Below are 15402 nucleotides of genomic sequence, written 5' to 3'. Positions count from 1 at the left end.
CTGTATGCGCAATCTTTCTATCCGGAAGCTTGAAGTCAAATATCTATATATATATCTATATATATATATATATATCTATATATATATCTATATCTATATATATATATATATCTATATCTATATCTATATCTATATATATATATATCTATATATATATATATATATATTTTTTTTTTTTAACCAACAACCGACGCTCGTGATTTCCCTCATTCCACGTGTCGTTCATCTGGGATACACATAGCTTTGGTCTCCTCTGGAGAAAATGGAAACATACAGGTAAATTAATGATCATAATTTTATGCAACATACTATGTGATCCGTAGTCAGAAAATTAAAGTGAATGTAATTTCTTCTGTGTGAGGAATAAATTAAATTAGGCTATGATTGTGTCTCAACCCTATGGCGGGCACAACACAAAAACCTCAGATGAAGGAAAGTAGGAACTAAACTACAACGTATCGAAATATGAAGAAAAAAAATCGGAGTTTAACGTAAATTATAAAAAAACGATTAAAGGAAAAAAAAAATGTCATAATTTTTACAATAAAAATTAAGTTTTTTTCAAGAAATTATCAAATAGTTTGACAACCATGTTTGTAAGCTTTTATCTTATATCAAACTCAACTATGTGTCTTTTCCAGTGATGAAGACGGATGTCTCATGGTATGCTGAGTAAACTTTCAGCCCCATTTGTCTCCTGAATGCTTTGGCATTCAAGCCCCCTGACTATTTATCAATTTTCTCCTTCAGAACACACTTTGTCATGTGGACTGTCCTGGGATTAACAGCAGTCTTCATCTCTGCCTCAGGTAAATTATTCTCATAGCCTCAATAGATGGCGTAGACATAGTCAAAGTTTAGGAGAGTTTTGGATTTAAACTGTTTCATGTTGTAACACATCCTCATCCTCTGTGGTTTTTCAAGTGAGACATGGCTCTGAGGTGAAGGTCATTATTTCTGGTTTCACATCCTCTTTTATTTGTCCTTGTTCTGAGTCCTTTAGACCTTTTTTCCCGCACACACACACACGCACGCACAGGCATGTACACACACACACACTTTATATCTCAATGAAGACTGTTTATATACTCCTTCTCGTGTGTGTGGCGAGAGATAGGAAACACATTATTAGGAAGTGAAAATTGGGCAGATGAATAGGATGTGACACCATGATGAATGCAATGTACAGCATTTTATGAGAGCGAGAGAGTTGGTGTCAGTATAATTTGGTATGGGGATGAAGTAATTTCCCATATCAACATGGAATATTCAGACTTTAATGTGTCACTAGATATCCTCCTCATCTGAGCCAACAAAAATGTATTATTCCATGAATTTCATTCAGGTCAAAAAGTCAGTGTCATTATTGCTGTCTTGCTGCATTGTCAGTTTCAGGGCATGAAGAGACTTGAGCTGAGCCCAAGATCAACTCTAAAATGTGCTAAACCGTCCCTGTTGTAGAGCTATGGGGGAATCAGCAAGCCAGTAGCATTCGGGCAAACCCATGGAAAACACAACTATTCCTTAGATGTCTGTAGACTATTTTTTTGATCTGTAGATGATAGGTTGACTTCTAACTGTCTGGCTGTCTCTTATCTATACAGTGCCTTGCAAAAGTATTCAGCCCCCTTGGCGTTTTTCCAATTTTTTTGCATTACAACCTGTAATTTAAATGGATTTATATTTGGATTTCATTTTATGGACATACACAAAATAGTCCAAATTGGTGAAGTGAAATGAAAAAAATTACTTGTTTCAAAGAATTCTAAAAAATAAATAACGGAACAGCTGGAGCAGTTTTGCCTTGAAGAATGGGCAAAATCCCAGTGGCTAGATGTGCCAAGCTTAGAGACATACCCCAAGAGATTTGCAGCTGTAATTGATGCAAAAGGTGGCTCTACAAAGTAGTGACTTTGGGGGGGTGAATGGTTATGCACGCTCAAGTTTTCTGTTTCTTTGTCTTATTTTTGTTTGTTTCACAAAAAAAATATATTTTGCGTCTTCAAAGTGGTAGGAATGTTGTGTAAATCAAATAATACAAACCCCCAAAAAATCCATTTAAAGTCCTGGTTGTAAGGCAACAAAATAGGAAAAAGGCCAAGGGGGGTGAATACTTTCACAAGCCACTGTAGTTACATAACTATCAGTGATATAGGGTATATGTAGGTTAGTGTTCTTGGACAGCTATGATGTTGAGCAAGTCAAATTTGTAATCCTATCCAGGCTGGTCTGTTTTGTAGTTTGATAGAGCTATTGTAATATGGTCTTTTGTTGCTTTGGCGTAATAGTTATGTAATGAAATCAAATACACTAATACTACAGCTTCTATATTCCTTTGATCAAGTCATTCTACTTTTTCAGAACTTATAGGTTGTTAATTGTTAGAAGCCGTTCCTTTGTGACCTACATAAAGACGATAAGAGTTAATATCTGAGAACTCCTGTGGCTTTACATTTGAAATCCACAACAGATCTAGCAACAACAATTTTTAATTTACTTCCGCTTTAAATAGCTCACCTGGGAGTGTTGCTCCACTTTTAAATTACTCTGTTTACTTAATACAATCTCTTATGGGCTATTGAATTTGAAGAACGGTTCATGTTACTTTGTATGTGTTGAAAGTAATAACATGTCATCATTTCTGTCTCTCAAAACATGAGATGTCAAAGATTATCCCAAACACCACATGCACAACCAGCTAATGTATGTCCCAAATGAATGGGAAAGATTGGCACATGACCCCATGATGAACTCTAATCATTTTGGGTCTAAGGAGGAGGCTAATGCTAGCCAGACACTGCTAAATATTACAAATGGGCACTAACGAACTGTCTGGAGCATTGAACAACAGCCAAGGCTGAGTGTGTTATTCCGCTGACACAACATTCCTCCCTTTGTTTACTTAACCTTAGTACCACTTTCTGCACCCACCTGCTGGGATAAACTTATCTTGGGCACAAATCAAGGGCTGTATATAGTTTTTTATGACTTAACAAGGGGGGTTCACGTGAGGTTAGAGAGGCTGTGTTTGCGTAGATGGGAGTGTTGGGTTGTTTAGGAGAAAGGGCAGAAATAGTCTCATAGATGGATGACTGGGATGTTAATGTATAGACACTGTGTGTGACACACACAAACCCATACATATACAGGAGGAGGAGTAGAAAGGAGAACTGAAGATGTGTGGGTGTGACAGAGGCAACAACAACTATAGTTAAGATTCAGCTTGATAAACAGTCTATTGAGATATACTAAATATTATGCACGCACTTCTCTTTTTATATCTTCAAGTGAGACATGACTGAGGTGAAGGTCATTGTTACTGGTTTCAGTTTGTCCTTATTCTGAGGGTCCTTTGGTAATTTCTTTACGCATGCACTCATTATAAACTCAGCAAAAAAAGAAACGTCCTCTCACTGTCAACTGTGTTTATTTTCAGCAAACTTAACATGTGTAAATATTTGTATGAACATAACAAGATTCAACAACTGAGACATAAACTGAACAAGTTCCACAGACATGTGACTAACATAAATTGAATAATGTGTCCCTGAACAAAGGGGGGATCAAAATCAAAAGTAACAGTCATTATCTGGTGTGGCCACCAGCTACATTAAGTACTGCAGTGCATCTCCTCCTCATGGACATTGCCTACATACTGGTCCCCCGTGGGAAACGAACCCACAACCCTGGCGTTGCAAACGCCATGCTCTACCAACTGAGCTACACGGGACTACCACCAAGGCACCTGCAAGTTCCCAGACATTTCTGGGGGGAATGGCCCTAGCCCTCACCCTCCGATCCAACAGGTCCCAGACGTGCTCAATTGGATTGAGATCCGGGCTCTTCGCTGGCCATGGCAGAACACTGACATTCCTGTCTTGCAGGAAATCAAGCACAGAACGAGCAGTATGGCTGTTGGCATTGTCATGCTGGAGGGTCATGTCAGGATGAGCCTGCAGGAAGGGTACCACATGAGGGAGGAGGGTGTGTGTCCCTGTAACGCACAGCTTTGAGATTGCCTGCAATGACAACAAGCTCAGTCCGATGATGCTGTGACACACCGCCCCAGACCATGATGGACCCTCCACCTCCAAATCGATCCCACTCCAGGGTACAGGCCTCGGTGTAACGCTCATTCCTTCTACGATAAACGCGAATCCGACCATCACCCCTGGTGAGACAAAACCGCAACTCGTTAGTGAAGAGCACTTTTTGCCAGTCCTGTCTGGTCCAGCAACGGTGGGTTTGTGCCCATAAGCGACGTTGTTGCCGGTGATGTCTGGTGAGGACCTGCCTTACAACAGGCCTACAAGCCCTCAGTCCAGCCTCTCTCAGCCTATTGTGGACAGTCTGAGCACTGATGGAGGGATTGTGCGTTCCTGGTGTAACTTTGGCAGTTGTTGTTGCCCTCCTGTACCTGTCCCGCAGGTCTGATGTTCGGATGTACCGATCCTGTGCAGGTGTTGTTACACGTGGTCTGCCACTGCGAGGGCGATCAGCTGTCCGTCCTGTCTCCCTGTAGCGCTGTCTTAGGCGTCTCACAGTACGGACATCGCAATTTATTGCCCTGGCCACATCTGCAGTCCTCATGCCTCCTTGCAGCATGCCTAAGGCACGTTCACGCAGATGAGCAGGGACCCTGGGCATCTTTCTTTGGGTGTTTTTCAGTCAGTAGAAAGGCCTCTTTAGTGTCCTAAGTTTTCATAACTGTGACCTTAATTGCCTACCGTCTGTAAGCTGTTAGTGTCTTAACGACCGTTCCACAGGTGCATGTTCATTTAATTGTTTATTGTTCATTTAACAAGCATGGGAAACAGTATTTAAACGCTTTACAATGAAGATCTGTGAAGTTATTTGGATTTTTACGAATTATCTTTGAAAGACAGGGTCCTGAAAAAGGGAAGTTTCTTTTTTTTGCTGAGTTTACTTAATAACACTTCAATCAATTGTGATTAACTGAAATATATACCCTCTTCTATTCTGTGGCCCTGACCTAAAATTAAAGTATCTGGGCCCTATAGTTATGACAAATCATTTCCGGATTGATTTTAGTTAATTCTTTACAGTAGCTTTACTCAGACCATGACCTTGTGGTCCTATAGTGTGAAGTATTGTACATTTACATTTTAGTCATTTAGCAGACGCTCTTATCCAGAGCGACTTACTCTACCATGCTCTATCAACTGAGCTACATCCCTGCCGGCCATTCCCTCCCCTACCCTGGACGACGCTGGGCCAATTGTGCGCCGCCCATGAGTCTCCCGGTCGCGGCCGGCTGCGACAGAGCCTGGATTTGAACCAGGATCTCTAGTGGCACAGTTAGCACTGCGATGCAGTGCCTTAGACCACTGCACCACTCAGGAGACATTGTACCTTCAGAGGTACACATAGGAACTCACATGGTACTGGTCGGTACCTGTTAGGGTACATGTGCAGATAATCTAGTACAATGGTACATTTTCTACCCAAGATATACAGTACCAGTCAAAAGTTTGGACACACCTACTCATTCAAGGGTTTTTCTTTATTTTTTCTATGAAATAACACATATGGAATTATGTAGTAACCAAAAAAGTGTTAAACAAATCCAAATGTATTTTATATTTGAGATTCTTCAAAGTAGCCACCCTTTGCCTTGATAACAGCTTTGCACACTCTTGGCATTCTCTCAACCAGCTTCACCTGGAATGCTTTTCCAACAGCCTTGAAGGAGTTCCCACATATGCTGAGCACTTGTTGGCTGCTTTTCCTTCACTCTGCGGTCCGACTCATCCCAAACCATCTCAATTTGGTTGAGGTCGGGGGATTGTAGAGGCCAGGTCATCTGATGCAGCACTCCATCACTCTCCTTCTTGGTAAACTAGCCCTTACACAGCCTGGAGGTTTGTTGGGTCATTGTCCTCTTGAAAAACAAATTATAGTCCCACTCCAGACCAAAGGACAGATTTCCACCGGTCTAATGTCCATTGCTCGTGTTTGTTGGCCCAAGCAAGTCTCTTCGTCTTATTGGTGTCCTTTAGTAGTGGTTTCTTTGCAGCAATTCGACCATGAAGGCCTGATTTCACACAGTCTCCTCAGTTGATGTTGAGATGTGTCTGTGAAGCATTTATTTGGGCTGCAATTTCTGAGGCTGGTAACTCTAATGGACTTATCCTTTGCAGCAGAGGTGACTCTGGGTCTTCCATTCCTGTGGCGGTCCTCATGAGAGCCAGTTTCATCATAGCGCTTGATGGTTTTGCGACTGCGACCGTTCAAAGTTCTTAATGTTCCGTATTGACTGACCTTCATGTCTTGAAGTAATGATGGACTGTTGTTTCTCTTTGCTTATTTGAGCTGTTCTTGCCATAATATGGACTTGGTCTTTTACCAAATAGGGCTATCTTCTGTATACCACCCCTACCTTGTCACAACATAACAGATTGGCTCAAACACATTAAGAAGGAAATAAATTCCACAAATTGACTTTTAAGAAGGCACACCTGTTAATTGAAATGCATTCCAGGTGACTACCTAATGAAGCTGGTTGAGAGAATGCCAAGAGTGTGCAAAGCTGTTATCAAGGCAAAGGGTGGCTACTTTGCAGAATCTCAAATATAAAATATATCTGGCAGCTTCATTAAATAGTACCCGCAAAACACCAGTCTCAATGTCAACAGTGAAGAGGCGACTCCGGGATGCTGACCTTCTAGGCAGAGTTGCAAAGAAAAAGCCATATCTCAGACTGGCCAATAAAAAGAAAAGATTAAGATGGGCAGTCTGAGATATGGCTTTTTCTTTGCAACTCTGCCAAGAAGGTCAGCATAATAATATAATAATATGCCATTTAGCAGACGCTTTTATCCAAAGCGACTTACAATCATGCGTGCATACATTTCAATGTATGGGTGGTCCCGGGGACCGAACCCACTACCCTGGCGTTACAAGCGCCGTGCTCTACCAATTGAGCTACAGCATCCCGGAGTAGCCTCTTCACTGTTGACGTTGAGACTGGTGTTTTGTGGGGACTATTCAATGAAGCTGCCAGTTGAGGACCTGTGAGGCGTCTGTTTCTCAAACTAGACACTCTAATGTATTTGTCCTCTTGCTCAGTTGTGCAGCGGGGCCTCCCACTCCTCTTTCTATTCTCGTTAGAGCCAGTTTGTGCTGTTCTGTGAAGGGAGTAGTACACAGCGTTGTACGAGATCTTCAGTATGTTGGCAATTTCTCGCATGTAATAGCCTTCATTTCTCAGAACAAGAATAGACTGACGAGTTTTAGAAGAAAGTTCTTTGTTTCTGGCCATTTTGAGCCTGTAATTGAACCCACAATTGCTGATGCTCCAGATACTCAACTAATCTCAAGAAGGCCAGTTTTATTGCTTCTTTAATCAGCACAACAGTTTTCAGCTGTGCTAACATAATTGCAAAAAGGTTTTCTAATGATCAGTTAGCCTTTTAAAATGATTAACTTGGATTAGCAAACACAACGTGCCATTGGAACACAGGACTGATGGTTGCTGATAATGGGCCTCTGTACGCCTATGTAGATATTCCATTAAAAATCAGCCGTTTCCAGCTACAATAGCCATTTACAACATTAACAATGTCTACACTGTATTTCTGATCAATTTGATGTTATTTTAATGGAGAAGAAAATTGCTTTTCTTTCGAAAACAAGGACATTTTTAGGTGACCCCAAACTTTTGAACGGTAGTGTACCTTGTGCAGTCTATGAATGGATTTCCTCGTGGGGAGGCAACCATGAAGAGACATCTGAGGAAGTCCTGTTCAGAGTGTGTTGTCAGTGTCATGATGATGGGTAATTGGGGGGGGCTATGGTGAGGGGTCTAGGAGTGGGAGACTGTTTCTCGGAGGGGATAGGGGGTTTTGCGGGTCATGTTTGGGTTCTGGGGTGGTCTTCTTGTCTGGTCTCTTGTTGGTCTGTTGTTTGTCTGGTCTTTCCCATTTGGTAATTTTTGTCCAGTTTCGGTTGTCGTTGTCTAAGAACTGGAGTTGTGAGGCGAGGGGTTCTTCCGGTTGTATGGTCTCTCAAAACCGGCTCCCCTTTGACCAAGGGTTTGGAGGGGTGGAGGTGGCTAGGAAAGGGTTTGTTGGTGGGGCAGAGGTGGAGGGGCCGACAGGGGTGGGATCTGTTTTTGGGAGGTCTTGGGTGGTGACGGGTGGGGGCCGTTTCCGGGACATCTTGGGTGGTGGGTTGGGCGGTGCCTGTGTTAACGTCTGGGTCCGGTTCTGGTTCTTTGTTCTTGTTGTCTGGTGGAGGGGGTGGTATTTGGGCTAGTGGGGTTGGTGGCATTGGGCAGGTTTGAAAGAAGTGGCCCCCATTCCCGCACAGGTTGCAGGGTCGTGTGGAAGTACAGTCCGAGGTGGGATGGTCCCCTTTACAGATTCTGCAGATGATGGCTGTGCGGTTGGTTCTGGTCTGGTCGTTGGTCTGCTAAGGTCCTGCAGGAGGAGGAAGGACAAACCTCAGAGCGAGCAGACACCTGGAAGCCCATAGGTCAATGGAGGCACTCCCCTGTGGTCTGCTCGCGCCAGGCATAGGTTGGTGTCTTTGGGCCTTCCTCCGCGCCTCTGGTTCTGGTGGTAATGCAGCCTGATCTACTCTGGGTGGTTGGCGATTGGCTGGTCCTGGTCTGGTCGGTGGTGGCCTGAGGAAAAATAAAACTATAAAATAAAGGCAGGGGAAGAGTGCTGCAGGCCAAGGGTTGCGGGAGTAAGGCTCGCCTCGGCAGTACTCTACTCGCCTCGAGGCCTGCAGGCCGTCGTCTCCTCCTCAGGTGGCTGGTCCGGTGCTGGTTCTGGATGCTGGGGGGGGTCCGGGATGGGCCGTGGACTGGGGAGGTGTCAAAGGAGGTGCTCTACTTGCGTTGGCATAACCATCAAACACTTACTGTAAACTGCTACAACACTTCCACTCACAGTTGCCACAAATACACATATATTTGACCATGCCCCAAATATGCTAATGAGCCCCACCAGTACATTGCCCCCTCCTATCAAAGCGCAGTGATGATCGTACCTTATATTCAAAATATTGGGTTGAAGAATGACCCATTATACCTACAAGGTACCAAACTGTACCATGGGAGTTCATATGTGTACCTGTGAAATGTATATTTGACCTTTCTGTACCCCAGGTAACAACACTGTAGTGTACCCTAACCATACCCTTATTTTTTTTGTGTTAATATATACTGAACGAAAATCTAAACATAACATGCAACAATTTCAAAGATTTTACTGAGTTACAGTTCATATAAGGAAATCAGTCAATTGAAATACATTCATTAGGCCCTTATCTATGAATTTCACATGACTGGGAATACAGATATGCATCTGTTGGTCACAGATGCCTTTAAAAAAAGATAGGGGCATGGATCAGAAAACCAGTCAGTATCTGGTGTGATAACCATTTTCCTCATGCAGCACGACACATCTCCTTCGCATAGAGTTGATCAGGCTGTTGATTGTGGCCTGTGGAATATTGTCCCACTCCTTTTCAATGGCTGTGCGAAGTTGCTGGATGTTGGCGGGAATTGGAACACGCTGTCGATCCAGAGCATCCCAAACATGTTCAATGGGTGACATGTCTGGTGAGTATGCAGGCCATGGAAGAACTGGGACATTTTCAGCTTCCATGAATTGTGTACAGATCCTTACGACATGGGGGCCGTGCATTATCATGCTGAAACATGAGGTGATGGCGGCAGATTAATGGCACGACAATGGGCCTTACGATCTCGTCACAGTATCTCTGTGCATTCAAATTGCCATCAATAAAATGCAATTGTGTTTGTTGTCCGTAGCTTATGCCTGCCCATACCATAACCCCACCGCCACCATGGGACACTCTGTTCACAACATTGACATCAGCAAACCGCTCGCCCACACAACGCCATACACGTGGTCTGCGGTTGTGAGGTCAGTTGGACGTACTGCCAAATTCTCTAAAACAACGTTGGAGGTGGCTTATGGTAGAGAAATTAACGTTAAATTCTCTGAAAACAGCTCTGGTGGACATTCCTGCAGTCAGCATGCCAATTGCACGCTCCCTCAAAACATCTGTGGCATTGTGTTGTGTGACAAAACTGCACATTTTAGTGGCCTTTTATTGTCCCCAGCACAAGGTGCACCTGTGTTATGATAATGCTGTTTAATCAGCTTCTTGCTATGCCACACCTGTCAAGTGGATGGCTTATCTTGGCAAATGAGAAATTCTCACTAACAGGGATGTAAACAAATTTGTGCACAAGATAATCCATCCACTTGACAGGTGTGGCATAGCAAGAAGCTGATTAAACAGCATTATCATTACACAGGTGCACCTTGTGCTGCGGACAATAAAAGGCCACTAAAATGTGCAGTTTTGTCACACAGGGTGCCCGCCAACAACATTTCGCTTAGGGCCCCCAAAAGGCTAGGGCCGGCTCTGACTGCACGTGTTCATATGGATGTGGGTATGCAGACCCGTGAGCCCCTTATGATGAGTTGAGATTTTTTGTGGCCCCCACCCCCATCAAAGTTGCCCGTCCCTGCTTTAGAGTCTGGCTCTTCTTGTTTCCTATATTCTTCGGTACCGATGGGAGTTTTTATAAGCTACTGTTGTTATTTTCCAACTTTTTTTCTTATCTTGTTACAGACAAATGCAACTTGCCAAAAACATTATGGAAATTAACCTTGAGAAATTGAACCTGCTCAACTGGGCCTTTTCTTGTCTTCTAGCCCAGTCAGATGTGCAAGCAATTGTGGAACAGAAGGTCCTCCTGCAATGCCCCTGCGTAAAACGAAATGAGAAAATGAACATACACTGGCAGCTAGAAGAGCATACCACCGTGCTCTATCATGATGGAAGTCATAACAACACAACCATAGGGAATGGATATGAAAACAGGGTTCGTCTCTTTCTGAATGAAGACAAGGACAACTGTTCCCTGCTCCTCTCAGGCATCACTGTGGCAGACAACGGGGTGTACAAATGCTCCTATACAGCCAACGCTTATGTCTACAAAAACGTTATTCTACATGTGGCTGGTAAGTAATTTGGTTGGTTTGTTTGTTCATTGTCTTTCCGCCATCGTTTTATTTCATTGTTTACTTCCCTCCCTTTCTTTTCTACTTAAAAAATTACTCAATTTCAGGCACGCTGTTGTTGATTATCTCCTCTCTCCTCTCCAGCGAGCTACAGTGTCTATATGGACCTCGTCTCAGACCAGGCTTCGGCGTGTTCCGGAGGGGGAGAGGGGTCGGGGGTGTACCAGTGTAAAGCCTCCGGGGGCTATCCAGAGGGCCAGATTCACTGGGAGCTGGATGGACATCCTCTGGTGAACCCCTCCAGGAGGGATGTGACCCACCTGGACAACTTTACAGGACTCTACAGCCTGACCAGCAACCTGACCATCGAGCTGAATAAGGGTGAAAAACTGCAGTGTGTGGTGGAGAACACAGCCCTGGCCTCTAATCTCACCTCCAACTCCAGCTGCAATCAAAAGCTTGGTGAGTACAGGAGACTAGTGATACCAGTAGATCTACTAACCAGTAGCAGTATATCATGGTAGTCAGGGTCTGGATTACATTGAATAATTTTGATTTGGGTCTCAGCTTGTACAAAAACTCCTAAAACGATTCCAACACCATCATTAAGTTTGCTGATGACACAACACTGGTAGGCCTGATCACCGACAACGATGAGACAGCCTATAGGGAGGAGGTCAGAGTCCTGGCCGTGTGGTACCAGGATAACAACCTCTCCCTCAACGTGACCAAGACAAAGGAGATGATTGTGGACTACAGGAAAAAAAAGAGGACTGAGCACTCCCCCATTCTCATCGACAGGGCTGTAGTGGAACAGGTTGAGAGCTTCAAGTTCCTTGGTGTCCACATCACCAACGAACTATCATGGTCCAAACACACCAAGGCAGTCGTGAAGAGGGCACAACAAAGCCTATTCCCCCTCAGGTGACTGAAAAGATTTGGCAAGATTCTACAGCTGCACCATCGAGAGCATCCTGACTGGTTGCATCACCGCCTGGTATGGCAACTGCTCGGCCTCCGACCGCAAGGCACTACAGAGGGTAGTGCGTACGGCCCAGTACATCACTGGGGCCAAGCTTCCTGCCATCCAGGACCTCTATACCAGGCGGTGTCAGAGGAAGGCCCTCAAAATTGTCAAAGACTCCAGCCACCCTAGTCATAGACTGTTCTCTCTGCTATAGCACGGCAAGCGGTACCGGAGTGCCAAGTCTAGGTCCATAAGACTTCTCAACAGCTTCTACCCCTAAGCCATAAGACTCCTGAACAGCTAATCATGGCTACCCGGACTATTTGCACTGCCCCCCCCACCCCCACCCCATCTTGTTACGCTACTGCTACTCTGTTAATTATTTATGCATAGTCACTTTAACTCTACCCACATGTACATATTATCTCAACTACCTCAACTAGCCGGTGCCCCCACACATTGACTCTGCACCGGTACCCCCCTGTATATATAGCCTCCCTACTGTTATTTTATTTTACTTCTGCTCTTTTTTTCCTCAACACTTTTTTGTTGTTGTTTTATTTTACTTTTTTATTGAAAAATAAATGCATTGTTGGTTAAGGGCTGTAAGTAAGCATTTCACTGTAATGTCTATACCTGTTGTATTCGGGGCATGTGGCCAATAAAATTTGATTTGATAAAACATCTGCATAGGAATACATGAGAATGAAAAACTAGGAGTGGGTGCATGCGTGCTTGTGTGTATGTGCGTAAGGGTGGGGGAAAGCTAGGGAAAGCCCAGGCATAAAAATACAACAGGGAAAACCTGAACTCTGTGCTAGAATGAAACAACAGTATTATCTCTATTAGCATTACCAATGTGTAGAGAACAGTGTTTCCTCTGACTGAAAAAGGAAGGAGCTGGAATCCACAGTGATATGTTGAAGGGTAGTCAACAAAGAAAGTTACGCTGCTGTGGCATGTTGGGAGGAAGTGTGAGTTTTTGTTGGAAAGCCTTCTCACCACAGGTCAAGTTACACCAAGAGGTCTGCCTTTTCAAATTCTTCCTCTGACAACTTTTTTGCTTCACCTTTTCTCATCTAAAACATGTTTTTGGAGCGTGTCATAGTTTATATTCACTATTCATATGTTTTCTGTTTCCTCTCTCCTTTCCAGTGTCCATGGGAACTAGCAGTCCTGATAAAGTAGTGGTTGCAGGAGTTGTGGCTGTCAGTCTGGTTGTGATGTTTATTGTGGGAGTCCCGCTGGTGTTCTTACTAACTAGATGTTGCCGACATGAAAGGTCAACGGTGAGCCATTGCCCTCATTATCTGCCACTTGATTTCTGGCCAAGTGTTTAATGCTCTAGTAAGAAAACCAGAGAGCAAAGTTCAATGGTTAATCAATTGTGTTTGAGTTTTAAATAAAACATACAAATAAAATAGTACTTAAATAGTGATTGAACAGAGTTGTGAATTGAACAATAGCGTTTAACACTTTGTGTGTGAGCAATGTTTTGTGTTTTTCCCTGGAAGAAGCAGAGAGACACAGAGAGGCAGGAAAGAGGCGAGACCCAGTCGTTGAATGCGTATGAAAATGACTCTGCCCGAATGTGTGGAGCGTCTCCCCCCTCTGATGCAACAATCTCTCTTCAACTGACAGACAACAAAATGGAGGGATGATAATGAGAGGAAATGAAACTTAAAATAAGGCCTGTGTTCAACGTAGAAACTTGGAGCAACATTGAGCAATGTGTTGTACCGTCATGTCTGAACTATTCTGTGGGTGTTACGCAACGAGGCAAACAGCACCTGAAAGTGGTTTATCACGGTTTTCCCCAGTTCGGTGACACTGAACTGATCCCTGAGTTATGAATATGATGACGAGGGTATCGTACAAAATGTGGCCATGTAGACAAGGTTTAGGAACTAAAAGAGAAGAGGAGAACCGCATAATGGGAGAAATGACTGTGATCAATGGACTGAACGTGAGCTAGACTCAGTGGACAAAGTCCCCCCCCCCCCCCCCCCCCACAAGAAAAGGCAGCCTGAGTCTGTATATTGCAGTTGTAGAGTTTACTCACTTCTTAAAAGTACAGGTGCTTTCATATTTCTAAAAAAGAGTAGCAGATTAAACAAGACTACTGTAGTTATATAGCTAATGCATGACTGTGAACGGCCATCATTGAAACTTTTGTCTTTATACATCTTGTATACTGCATGTTCCTGGTGTTGGTCTAATGTAGATCTGTCTGGGCTAAACAAGATTCCCCTCTGTAAATGTCAAACTGGTATGGGGGAGCCCCTACTGTGCTATTAAAACCCCTTATAACGTCACTGGTCACATTATAAGGAAGCTGCAGTAGGAAGTGTCTACTTTGCTGAATCATGCTGAGGATTCAAACAATTTGGTTTTATGTTAGGCCAAGTTATTAGTTTTCATGTAAACAGTCAATGAAGTTATTTTACTTATAATTGTGAATTTAATTATCTGAATATGTAAAGAATTGGATATCAGAATTGTGTTAATTGCTTATTGTTATGTATCTTGCTGTGAACTAAGAGAGCATGTCATGGGATGACTAAAGTCAAGGATTATTAAACTTACAAATGTCAAGCAAATTCTCTGGTTACTCCAGTTTAGAGGTCTTCACATGTCCACCCGAATACAGACCTGACCTGGTACCCGAGTGGGTCCGGGTCCAAAGTTCTAACTTTTCCTTCTGGTCCGGGTCGTGTCCTGTTTGATTGTCATCAGGTCTCAGGTCTATGTAACTACAGCTGATAGACCTGAGTGGACCCGAATGGACCCGACCAAGGCTCTGCATAGCCTATAGAGGGCTTGTAGTACTCCTGAGTGGCGCAGTGGTCTAAGGCACTGCATCGCAGTGCTAACTGTGCCACTAGAGATCCTGGTTTGAATCCAGGCTCTGTCGCCGCCGGCTGCGACCGGGAGACTCATGGGCGGCGCACAATTGGCCCAGCGTCGTCCAGGGTAGGGGAGGGAATGGCCGGCAGGGATGTAGCTCAGTTGATAGAGCATGGCGTTTGCAACGCCAGGGTTGTGGGTTCGATTCCCACGGGGGGCCAGTATAAAAAAAATATGTATTCACTAACTGTAAGTCGCTCTGGATAAGAGCGTCTGCTAAATGACTAAAAATGTTTTTTTAAATGTAGTTGACGTTTGATGCCTGGTGTCCATGTTGGAAGACCACCGCATTAATTATTCTGTTCTGACAACAACAGCCGATTGGCTACCTCAAACTGCATGATAACAGTGCCTAAAACTAGTTGATTCATCACCACGGTCATTTTCTGTAGAGTATTTGGCTGCTCTAACAAGGCAGGAAAGACAACGGGGGAAAAATATGTTTACAGATTCCCCGCAATCATGAAACACCCTTGGTGCCACATGAGATAAGACTCT

General features: G+C 43.8%; 1 protein-coding gene across 2 annotated transcripts; it reads left to right on the top strand.

Moving 5' to 3' along the window:
- Positions 1-208: 208 nt before the first annotated feature.
- Positions 209-14594, top strand: LOC311129652 (ICOS ligand-like). Of its 2 annotated transcripts, none has more exons than XM_084162023.1 (6): positions 209-276; positions 751-809; positions 10722-11030; positions 11175-11492; positions 13153-13286; positions 13515-14594. In XM_084162023.1, exons 1-6 carry the CDS (start codon positions 263-265, stop codon positions 13656-13658), a joined length of 978 nt encoding a protein of 325 aa, XP_084018149.1. In that variant the 5' UTR covers positions 209-262; the 3' UTR covers positions 13659-14594. The 2 variants fall into 2 exon arrangements, with proteins under 2 accessions (XP_084018149.1, XP_084018148.1); XM_084162022.1 differs by having other exon boundaries at positions 13512-14587.
- The last annotated feature ends 808 nt before the right edge of the window (positions 14595-15402 follow it).

Source organism: Coregonus lavaretus (genome assembly GCF_964263955.1).
Source record: "Coregonus lavaretus genome assembly, chromosome: 5".
In the NCBI taxonomy this organism is placed as follows: domain Eukaryota; kingdom Metazoa; phylum Chordata; class Actinopteri; order Salmoniformes; family Salmonidae; genus Coregonus; species Coregonus lavaretus.
This window is presented reverse-complemented; position numbering and strand designations above follow the sequence as displayed.